At 50.2% G+C, this 12,140-nt stretch overlaps 1 protein-coding gene across 3 annotated transcripts in view; it reads left to right on the top strand.

The window, feature by feature from the left end:
• GRK5 (G protein-coupled receptor kinase 5) overlaps positions 1-12,140 on the top strand; it is a 149,020-nt gene that overhangs the window by 72,430 nt on the left and 64,450 nt on the right. For all 3 annotated transcript variants that reach the window (XM_056528874.1, XM_056528873.1, XM_056528872.1), the window contains exons 6-8: positions 5,909-6,001; positions 6,072-6,135; positions 8,864-9,004. In XM_056528874.1, the coding sequence (XP_056384849.1) occupies positions 5,909-6,001; positions 6,072-6,135; positions 8,864-9,004 (298 nt within the window). The remainder of the gene's footprint in view (positions 1-5,908; positions 6,002-6,071; positions 6,136-8,863; positions 9,005-12,140) is intronic.

Raw genomic sequence — 12,140 nt, 5'->3', positions numbered from 1 at the left:
TAGAGGGCTCTGGGGGAGGAGGATAGAGGGGTCTGGAGGAGGAGGATAGAGGGGTCTGGAGGAGGAGGATAGAGGGGTCTGGAGGAGGAGGATAGAGGGGTCTGAAGGAGGAGGATAGAGGGCTCTCGAGGAGGAGGATAGAGGGGTCTGGAGGAGGAGGATAGAGGGCTCTCGAGGAGGAGGATAGAGGGGTCTGGAGGAGGAGGATAGAGGGGTCTGGAGGAGGAGGATAGAGGGGTCTGGAGGAGGAGGATAGAGGGGTCTGGAGGAGGAGGATAGAGGGGTCTGGAGGAGGAGGATAGAGGGCTCTCGAGGAGGAGGATAGAGGGGTCTGGAGGAGGAGGATAGAGGGATCTGGAGGAGGAGGATAGAGGGGTCTGGAGGAGGAGGATAGAGGGCTCTGGAGGAGGAGGATAGAGGGGTCTGGAGGAGGAGGATAGAGGGGTCTGGAGGAGGAGGATAGAGGGGTCTGGAGGAGGAGGATAGAGGGGTCTGGAGGAGGAGGATAGAGGGGTCTGGAGGAGGAGGATAGAGGGCTCTGGAGGAGGAGGATAGAGGGCTCTGGAGGAGGAGGATAGAGGGGTCTGGAGGAGGAGGATAGAGGGGTCTGGAGGAGGAGGATAGAGGGGTCTGGAGGAGGAGGATAGAGGGGTCTGGAGGAGGAGGATAGAGGGGTCTGGAGGAGGAGGATAGAGGGGTCTGGAGGAGGAGGATAGAGGGCTCTGGAGGAGGAGGATAGAGGGCTCTGGAGGAGGAGGATAGAGGGGTCTGGTGGAGGAGGATAGAGGGGTCTGGAGGAGGAGGATAGAGGGGTCTGGAGGAGGATAGAGGGGTCTGGAGGAGGAGGATAGAGGGGTCTGGAGGAGGAGGATAGAGGGCTCTGGAGGAGGAGGATAGAGGGGTCTGGAGGAGGAGGATAGAGGGGTCTGGAGGAGGAGGATAGAGGGGTCTGGAGGAGGAGGATAGAGGGCTCTGGAGGAGGAGGATAGAGGGGTCTGGAGGAGGAGGATAGAGGGGTCTGGAGGAGGAGGATAGAGGGGTCTGGAGGAGGAGGATAGAGGGGTCTGGAGGAGGAGGATAGAGGGCTCTGGAGGAGGAGGATAGAGGGGTCTGGTGGAGGAGGATAGAGGGGTCTGGAGGAGGAGGATAGAGGGGTCTGGAGGAGGATAGAGGGGTCTGGAGGAGGAGGATAGAGGGGTCTGGAGGAGGAGGATAGAGGGCTCTGGAGGAGGAGGATAGAGGGGTCTGGAGGAGGAGGATAGAGGGCTCTGGGGGAGGAGGATAGAGGGCTCTGGAGGAGGAGGATAGAGGGGTCTGGAGGAGGAGGATAGAGGGGTCTGGAGGAGGAGGATAGAGGGCTCTGGAGAGGAAAACATTATTCTTAGGTATTTGCTCATACATTGCTCTGGTTTGCTGTTCTGATTGGGAAGATTTTGGTTCCATCATTGGTGGTGGGGGATGTGGTTGTGGTGTCAGCAGGGTGCAATGCAGGGTAGCTGTTATAACCCGAGGGGCAGATGTTATTAATCCCTTCTTGTCGTGACGCCAGGGCATGGTTTAGCCTTAACCACCTGAAGGTGGGCTAGGCACGGGGGCAGTGAAGACACTGACGCCAAGTTACGGACTACAGTAGCTTTACTGAGAGTAGACAGATGACGCAGTCTATGCAGTACAGCCAATATCCCCAGGAGGTGACCAGTGACACAGGGGGACCTTGCAAGCTTGCTGGGACTTGCAGTATGTAGAGACACTTTAGTGCAGGCCACGTTGGCTATATAGAAGACTTGACTTGACTGATTTGACATGAAGATGACTGTGAGTTTACTTGAGCTGACTTGTGGCTGCAGACTTTAGGCTTGAGGCCCCCAATGCTCTGGACCCTCTGAGACGACTGCACTGGACCTCAGCAGGAATAGCAATGAGCTAAGAGCTCCAAGAGAGGGATTGCAGCTCCTCCTCTGGTTATATAAGGGGCTGTGCAAGGAGCCCATAGGTCACTTGGGGGGTCACCTGGTCAATAGGGCCTCCTGGTAACAATCACATGGTAACAGCTATTAAAGAAACAGTACATTTTATTATACGGCTTATGTACATAGGGGATAACACATAAAGGGGACTCTGGGGACAGGGAGAGACTCTGTCTGACAGAGCAGGAGAAGTACGGGGACACACCATCCCGTACTGGGCCACCACAAACTCCCCCTCTTTAATGGAGTTGTCCTCAACGCCCAGTCCTGGAGGGCGGAGGACCGGAATGGCCACAGACAGTTCCTGGGGCATTTCAAACAACGTCCATTTCCAGGTCTGATGTAGATGAACAGAGGAACACAAGAGTCCATGTAGCATAAAATGTCCTTACACGCTCCAAACATATGAGGGTTATTAGACCTAGTAACTGCTTTAGGAATATCACTATAGGACTATATACATTACTGATAATGGGACGTTGACCAGTGCGGGACATTTTTGCATGCTTCTCCGACACATCTTTAACCCATTCAGGTACAGGCATGGCTGGATAACGTAACATGGCTTCTGTTCTAATTTTGCACATAGTTTTTGCGACTTTAGCAGTTTTCCAAATAACAGGCAGCAAACTTTACTTCAGCTCACCCTTTATTTCACAAGCGCCACAGTTAAAACACATTTAAATTACAAAGTCCCGTACACTTTCTGGCGCAAACATCTGTGGCATCGGCATGCAATTGTTTTGCAAATAGTATTGGACACAGTTGAGACTTGGGTGGGAGGACTTGTTATAACCCTAGGGGCAGATGTTATTAACCCCTTCTTACAGATAACATCAGACATTTGTGTTACCTTATTACTGCACATGTGCGGTTAGTTATCAGGAATACCTTTTGGCCAGTAAAGTATCCTGGGCACGTGGACACAAGAAAAATATTAGACATTATAGACATTTGTGGACTAGTTTTACTGTAAATGCTGCAGCCCTAATGTAGATATAGACATATGTACATTATGTAGTGTTAGTTAACTATGTGTGACAATTAACTTTATGTGGTACTTTAATCTTTATGTGGTAACTGGCGGTGAGGTAGTAGCTACGTCCAACCTGACCGGGTCAGGATACATCCCTTACAAATCGCCAGATACAAAAGACACTGTATACTTTGACTTCACTGTAAATACAGGTTATATACACTTTATTACATTATACTATAACAATTATTGTACATGAACGCAGGTATTTACTCGTTCAAGTTAGTGAGCAAAAATATATCACTGTAACAATATGTACATATAGGTCCATTGTACTGCTCTACAGTCCAGGTACATTATAGAGTTGTTGGCAAAGAATCTCGGCTAAGAGCCGGGCACACACTTACCAAATTGGTTGCAACAAAAACTCTTGACAAAAGTATTCTCACACAGAACACAGTCTTTTCGACCAAAGTGGTAAAGATAGTTAACAAGATGCTCCTCAATACGGCATCTTTCCTTCCCAGCCTTGCCGGTCGGTTTGCTTCCTAGGTTGTGACATGAACCACGGGCAACGAGACTGGGCTCCCTCCATGAGGTTGACATGTGTTCCACGAGACACGGGACAAACAGTACTCTGTGATGGTCGGACTCACAGTGACCACCTCTTGTACCGCAGCAGCTTGCGCCACTGGGGGATGAACAATTGGTGCCTGTTGGACTGGCCAAACCTCCGCAACAGCTGGATTAGATCGAGGCACTTCGGTTGGTGCCTGCTGATTAGGCCAAACCTCCTTGACCACAGGAATAGGCCTGGGCACATCTTCAGATGACTCTGGCAGGTATCTTGGAGCATTAGCAGGCGCCTCGGGCATGAAGACCTCCTCTCGGGTGGTACCTTTGACTTTCGGTGGCAAAACCCAAAAGGACCTTCTCCCCAGTCGTCCGAAGGGAAATAAGCGAATGGAATCTGCGTTGGGTTCTTCGGACGGGTCACCGCAGCTGCCCACTCTCCTCTCATGCTCTGCATAGGTGTGTACTCCACAATCTCCCTGCTCTCAAGAGAATACATTGCTGGGGGTAGATAGTCCCTCTGTACTGCCCTTCGATTGACTAGGATGGTTCCTCCATGACGGCAGTCCATAAGGGAGCCAAATCCCCGTACCTTGTCAAACGTCACCACTGTCGCGTGGCAGAGCTCCAGGGATGGCTCACCCTTTCGGGGATGCTCCAATTTTCTCATGTACAGGGCCTCCAGGGCTTTGGTGTCTTGTGGCTGCACCTGTCGCACCTCAAATGGCAGCAGCTTCGGCTCATACTTCTCCATTCTCTGAGCCCCCAGTCCCTCCACAATTTCAGCCACTTCAGCTTCTCTTTTGGCCCTTTCAGACTGGGCCAGAGGGACTGGAAGGATGGGGCTTCCCTGGTAGAGGAAGAAGGTGCTTCCTCATGTACCAGATGAAACTGGGCTTATTGCCGAATAACCACTTAGGCAAAGGTGGTGATGGTGGACAGACAACAGACTTCGGGGCCTGGGGCAGTTTGCTCAGGGCTAGGGGTGGAAGGAAGGGTCGAAAATGCTGCCTCAGTTGGGGTACTCGCTTCCAATTCTTCCATCAGGATTTCGGCCCAGGACCCCCAGGTCTGGTGATAAGAGGACAGCCTCACCGGTGATGATGCACTTGATGACTCGGATTCATCCTCCTCTGGGGTTTCTGGCCAGTCTCCATCGTCCTCTGGCAGTGGGATTAGGTGGCAGGCCTCCTTGCCCCAAAGGAAAGACGTTGCAGGCAGGCGGTCAGCCAGTTCATGAAACAGCTGCGCCGCAGCAACTTGCCGGGCCTCCGGCACCATCTTGGGACTCTCCACACGTGCGCTCACTTGTTCCTCCATGTTGCTCCTCTCTCCGTTCAGGTACAGGCATTGCTGGATAACGTAACACGGCTTCTGTTCTAATTTTGCACATAGTTTTTGCGACTTTAGCAGTTTTTCAAATAACAGGCAGCAAACTTTACTTCACCTCACCCTTTATTTCACAAGCGCCACAGTTAAAACACATTTAAATTACAAAGTCCCGTACACTTTCTGACGCAAACTTCTGTGGCATCGGCGTGCAATTTTTGCAAATAGTATTGGACACAGTTCAGACTAGGGGGGAGGACTTGTGGCATATGGCGCACACCCGTATCCTGTTCGTGAGATGCCAAAAGTTATGGTGTCTGCGGGGTGCAATGCAGGGTAGCTGTTATAACCCTAGTGGCAAATGTTATTAATCTCTTCTTTTCGTGACGCCAGGGCGTGGTTTAGCCTTAACCACCCAAAAGTAATACCGCTCATCCTGGGCTAGGCAATGAAGACATCAACGCCAAGTTACTGACAACCGTAGCTTTACTGAGGGTAGACAGATGACACAGTCTATGCAGTACAGCCAATATCACAGAGAGGTGGCCAGTGACACAGGGGGACCTCGCAGGCTTGCTGGGACTTGCAGTATGTAGAGACACTTTAGTGCAGGACACGGTGACTATATAGAAGACTTGACTTGATGGACTTGACAATTGACATGAAGATGACTTTGATCTTACTTGAGCTGACTTGTGGCTGCAGACTTTAGGCTTGAGGCCCCCAATGCTCTGGACACATTCTGAGACGACTGGACCTCAGCAGGAATAGCAATGAGCTAAGAGCTCCAAGAGAGATTGCAAGGAGCCCATAGGTCCCCTGGTCACTAGTGCCTCCTGGGTAACAATCACATGCTAACATTTTATTATACAACTTATGTACATAGGGGATAACAAATAAAGGGGCCCTGGGGACATGGAGAGACTTTGCCTGACAGGGCAGGAGAAGTACGGGGACACACCATCCCGTTCTGGGCCACCACATGGTGAATACACTGTACGACGCGCTGCAGTTGGTCATAGTTCTGTTGTATAAAATGCCTCCTTTTCTTCCTGTGAGACAGATCTGTATATGACTTCCTCAGCCGGGAGCCCTTCCAGTGTTACCTAGACAGTATGTACTTTGACCGGTTTTTGCAGTGGAAATGGCTGGAAAGGTAAGAGACCTGACTCTTATGGGTGATGACTACTGCCAGGGACGCTGCTGACCAGGAACTTCTCTTCTAGGCAGCCGATCACCAAGAACACCTTCCGCCAGTACAGAGTCCTTGGGAAAGGTGGCTTTGGGGAGGTGAGTTCTGGGGGGGCACTTGTACTGCTTTATATCACAGGGGAGTAAGCATTACAACATTCGTGTGGTTGTGGGGGTCCCAAATCAGGGTTTTAATGGCTTATTCAATGCTAAGTGCGACCATACAAAGAACGTCTCTCTCTGGACGAACATTCACAGACAGACAAGTCCCATAACAATCCTGAATACTGGGGGAGATTTATCTTTATTACCCCTCTGCAATCTCCAAATATATGCTGTATATGCAATAATGTCTCCATACACTTCACACACTCACAGAAGAGGGGATCCTGCGCTTTTATGTACCTTTACACACCCTAAGAAGCTGCACAAAGACATTATAGAGCAGTACTAAGCACTGTAAACTGTAAATCAAGCCCTGGGATGGGAGCTAATGTTTACTGTAAACTCTGGTGTAGTCTCTGGCATTCTCTGCAGTAGATTTGTATGGGCAGCTTGTAACTTAAAGGGGTACTCTGCCCATAGACATCTTATCCCCTATCCGCCACTGCGGACCTCCGCGATCTTCGTGGAGTACCCGGCATTCTAAACAGTATGTTCCAGCAGCAGGGGTCACGGCCCCCCAGACATCAGGTGCATGGAACGAACTTCGCTCCGTGCCGGATGACTGGTGATGCGGGGCGATGGTTCGTGGTGTCGTCACGGTCACGCCCACACCCCCTCAATGCAAGTCTATGGGTGTGGCGTTGAGGGCACGAGCGGGGCGTGTCCATGATGTCACAAGCCTCCAGCGCTGCACCTGACGCTCTAAACGAACGCCAGGTGCAGCAGGTAGATCGCGGGGGTCCCCAGCAGCGGGACCCCCCGAGATCAGACATCTTATCTCCTATCCTTTGGAGGGTTTTTTCATTTTTTTCTACGTCTACTGATTGCATGTGGAGAGTGTTTTCAACACATCCGCTACTTAGGGCTGGGCGGCATACCGGTTCATACCGAATATGGAATTTTTGGGGCTGCACGATATTAATTTTTCCCATACCGCAATACTGGTTGGGCCCCTCCCCCTTGGGAATGAATGAATTATCAGCCCAGTGCTGCGCTGTCTCCACATCGGGGAACCAATCATACGTGACCCGCCAGCGCTGTTCTACTCCCCCCACCAAATCATGTGACCCGCCAGCGCTGTTCTGCTCCCTTCCAATTAATTATGAGCCCAGCGGGGTACTACTCACATATGTCACCCGCTAGCACTGCCCTCCTCCTCTTTGTTGCAGGCCGCTGGCGCTGGAACTCACTGTACACCAGTGGTCTCCAACCTGCGGACCTCCAGATGTTGCAAATTTGCAACTCCCAGCATGCCCGGACAGCCAACGGCTGTCCGGGCTTGCTGGGAGTTGTAGTTTAGCAACAGCTGGAGGTCCACAGGTTTGAGACCACTGCTGTACGCTGTATCCCTATGCCCGGGGTGCAAAAGATAAAGAAAAGAAACTTTAACTTACCCACGTCGGCCTTACGCTGGGGACTGGAACGTCGGACAGCTGTCAGCCTATCTCAGGCCGGAGTGATGTCCCACCCCAGCCAGTGATAGGCTGAGCCCACTGTCATGTAAGAAACCGGCTAGAGCTCCTTACATGACAGTGGGCTCAGCCTATCACTGGCCGGGGCGGGACATCACTCCGGCCTGTGATAGGCTGACAGCTGTCCGACGTTCCAGTCCCCAGCGTAAGGCTGACGTAGGTAAGTTAAAGTTTATTTTCTTTATCTTTTGCAGCCCGGGCATAGGGATACAGCGTACAGCAGTGGTCTCCAACCTGCAGACCTCCAGCTGTTGCAAAACTACAACCCCCAGCATGTCCGGGCATGGGGATACAGCGTACAGCAGTGGTCTCAAACCTGCAAACCTCCAGCTGTTGCAAAACTACAACTCCCTGCTGGGAGTTGTAGTTTTGGAACATCTGGAGGTCCGCAGGTTGGAGACCACTGGCGTACAGTGAGTTCCAGCGCCTGCGGCCCCCAACAAAGAGGAGGAGGGCAGTGGTAGCGGGTGACATATGTGAGTAGCACCCTGCTGGGCTGATAATTAATTGGGGGGGAGCAGAACAGCGCTGGCGGGTCACATGATTTGGGGGGGGGGAGCAGAACAGCGCTCACGGGTCACATGATTTGGGGGGGGGGAGCAGAAGAGCGCTCGCGGGTCACATGATTTGGGGTGGGGGGGAGCAGAAGAGCGCTCGCGGGTCACATGATTTGGGGTGGGGTGAGGGTGAAAGAAATACCGTTATATACCGTGGAATCGCCATAAGTTACAAAAATACCGTGATACCCATATTTGGACATAGCGCCCGGCTCTACCGCTACTCATAGTGAAGCTCCAAACCAGGATCATCCTTGTGCTACCCTTATAATGGTTATTTGCGTGTACTACACAATCTACAGGTGAGCGGCCATCTCTACAACCTGTCTCACCTCTTTCTTGTATGTGGGTAATGTACTAGGTGCCCGTGTGGCCCTTTCTTTTTTCTTTTTTTTTCCCATTAAGTGTTATAGGGGGATCATCTCAAGTGTACCTACATATCAGCCATAGTTCAGGAGGGGGGGGGGGGAGGGGGGGCACAGATCTATAAAATCATCAATGACCCCAGAGCACTGAGAGCCCTTTCACCCAAAGTACCCACAGCTGAGGATGCCCAATGGTCATCCTCATCCCATCTACATCGAGCGTCATGGTGAACCTATGCTGGACATGTCCGTGTTCTCTCATCCTCAGGTGTGTGCTTGTCAGGTCCGAGCCACCGGCAAGATGTATGCCTGCAAACGTCTGGAGAAGAAGCGAATCAAGAAGAGGAAAGGAGAATCAATGGCGCTCAATGAGAAGCAGATCCTGGAGAAAGTCACCAGCAGATTTGTGGTAAGGGCCCTGGATTATCCTATCACACACTTTATATATATATATATATATATATATATATATATATATATATATAATATATATATATATATATATATATATAATGTGTATAAATAAATATATACCGTATTTTTCGCCCTAAAGGACGCACCGGCATATAAGACGCACCCAATTTTAAATCTAGAAAAAAAAGATTCTGAACCCGTTGCTGTCCGGGCATGCTGGGAGTTGTAGTTTTGCAACATCTGGAGGTCCGCAGGTTGAAGACCACTGGTATAGGAGGTAGTACTCACGTGTCCCCACCGCTCTGCACCCGTTCACCGCTCGTCACCGCTGCATCGCTGTCACCCATTGCTGTGGCCGTGTCCCCGGGTGTATATATATATATATATATATATATATGTATAAATAAATAAATATGTACCGTATTTTTCGCCCAATAGGACGCACCGGCATATAAGACGCACCCAATTTTAACCCCTTAACGACGCAGGACGTATATTTACGTCCTGCGCCGGCTCCCGCGATATGAAGCGGGATCGCGCCGCGATCCCGCATCATATCGCGTCGGTCCCGGCGCTAATCAACGGCCGGGACCCGCGGCTAATACCACACATCGCCGATCGCGGCGATGTGCGGTATTAACCCTTTAGAAGCGGCGGTCAAAGCTGACCGCCGCTTCTAAAGTGAAAGTGAAAGTGACCCGGCTGCTCAGTCGGGCTGTTCGGGACCGCCGCGGTGAAATCGCGGCGTCCCGAACAGCTGATCGGACACCGGGAGGGCTCTTACCTGCCTCCCCGGTGTCCGATCGACGAATGACTGCTCTGTGCCTGAGATCCAGGCAGGAGCAGTCAAGCGCCGATAATGCTGATCACAGGCGTGTTAATGCACATCAGTGATCAGCATTAGAGATCAGTGTGTGCAGTGTTATAGGTCCCTATGGGACCTATAACACTGCAAAAAAAATGTAAAAAAAAAGTGTTAATAAAGGTCATTTAACCCCTTCCCTAATAAAAGTTTGAATCACCCCCCTTTTCCCATAAAAAAAATAAAACAGTGTAAAAAAAATAAAAAATAAACATATGTGGTATCGCCGCGTGCGTAAATGTCCGAACTATAAAAATATATCATTAATTAAGCCGTACGGTCAATGGCGTACGCGCAAAAAAATTCCAAAGTCCAAAAAAGCGTATTTTGGTCACTTTTTATATCATTAAAAAATGAATAAAAAGTGATCAAAAAGTCCGATCAAAACAAAAATCATACCGATAAAAACTTCAGATCACGGCGCAAAAAATGAGTCCTCATACCGCCCCGTACGTGGAAAAATAAAAAAGTTATAGGGGTCGGAAGATGACATTTTTAAACGTATAAATTTTCCTGCATGTAGTTATGATTTTTTCCAGAAGTGCGACAAAATCAAACCTATATAAGTAGGGTATCATTTTAACCGTATGGACCTACAGAATAAAGATAAGGTGTAATTTTTACCGAAATATGCACTGCGTAGAAACGAAAGCCCCCAAAAGTTACAAAATGGCGTTTTTTTTTCGATTTTGTCGCACAATGATTTTTTTTTCCGTTTCGCCGTGCATTTTTGGGTAAAATGACTAATGTCACTGCAAAGTAGAATTGGCGACGCAAAAAATAAGCCATAATATGGATTTTTAGGTGGAAAATTGAAAGGGTTATGATTTTTAAAAGGTAAGGAGGAAAAAACGAAAGTGCAAAAACGGAAAAACCCTGAGTCCTTAAGGGGTTAAAGGTGCAAAATCTAGAAAAAAAAGATTCTGAACTCAACAGTGATCTTCAACCTGCGGACCTCCAGATGTCGCAAAACTACAACTCCCAGCATGCCCGGACAGCCAACGGCTGTCCAGGCATGCTGGGAGTTGTAGTTTTGCAACATCTGGAGGTCCGCAGGTTGAAGACCACTGGTATAGGAGGTAGTACTCACGTGTCCCCGCCGCTCTGGACCCGTCACCGCTCGTCACCGCTGCATCGCTGTCACCCATCGATGTCGATGCGTCCCCAGGGTGTCCCCGACGCTCCTGACGTCTTCTTCCCCGGGATCCACGCTCTCCGTCACCGTCATCACGTCGCCGTCATCACGTCGCTACGCACGCCGCTCCTATTGGATGACGGGAAGGCGTGCGCAACGACGTGATGACGTCGAAGGAGAGTGCCGGCCATGCAGGGGATCCCGGCACGGAGCAGACACCGAGGAGGCAGGTAAGGTCCCTCCCGGTGTCCTGTAAGCTGTTTGGAACGCCGCGATTTCACCGTGGCGGTCCCGAACAGCCGGGTTAGTGTCACTTTCACTTCAGACGCGGCGGGCTTTGATTGCCGCGTCTGAAGGGTTAATACAGGGCATCACCGCGATCGGTGATGTCCTGTATTAGCCGCGGTTCCCGGCCGTTGATGGCCGCAGGGACTGCCACGATAGGGGTGTGTATTCGCCGTATAAGACGCACTAACTTTTTCCCCCCAGTTTTGGGGAAGAAAAAGTGCGTCTTATATGGCGAAAAATACGGTATGTACACAGTCAGAGGCTATATGCACAGCAGAGGTGAGTTATCATGTTAGGGTCCCATGTGAGGCCACCTCCGCGTGGTGGATGGGGACACACATTTTGATCAGAAAGTGCGCTAAGAGGCTCCATTTTTTGACCTAGAGTGCTGTTGCAACTTTCTTTTTTGTACATTTTGTATTTGCCACAGCAGCGGGCACCTGTGTATTAGGTTGTTGTGCTGGCTATTTTTCCTTTTGTTTTTACTTTGTACGGTATATATACAGTGATCCCTCAACTTACTATAGTTACAACATACAATGGACCTTTCTGGTCTTTTCTGAACCATTGTAACGTGAAACCAGACTCAACATACAATGTACAGACAGTCCAGATCTGTGAAACGTGTCAATGGCTGAAAGAAGCGACTAATCGAAATGGGCATTCACTGGTAATACCCCTGTATTACTGAAGAGTATGCACTGAATTCCTGCCTGGTAGTGCCCCCTACAGTACAGGGGGGTATTACATGTTCTGTACTCTTTACCTGTATTACTGAAGAGTATGCACTGAATTCCTGTCTGGCAGCGCCCCCTACAGTTCAGGGAGGCTTTACATGTTCTGTAC

The sequence above is a fragment of the Hyla sarda genome, chromosome 7 (genome assembly GCF_029499605.1).
Source record: "Hyla sarda isolate aHylSar1 chromosome 7, aHylSar1.hap1, whole genome shotgun sequence".
Taxonomy (NCBI): domain Eukaryota; kingdom Metazoa; phylum Chordata; class Amphibia; order Anura; family Hylidae; genus Hyla; species Hyla sarda.
The sequence above is the reverse complement of the archived record's forward strand: the minus strand, read 5'-3'. Positions and strand labels throughout refer to the sequence as shown.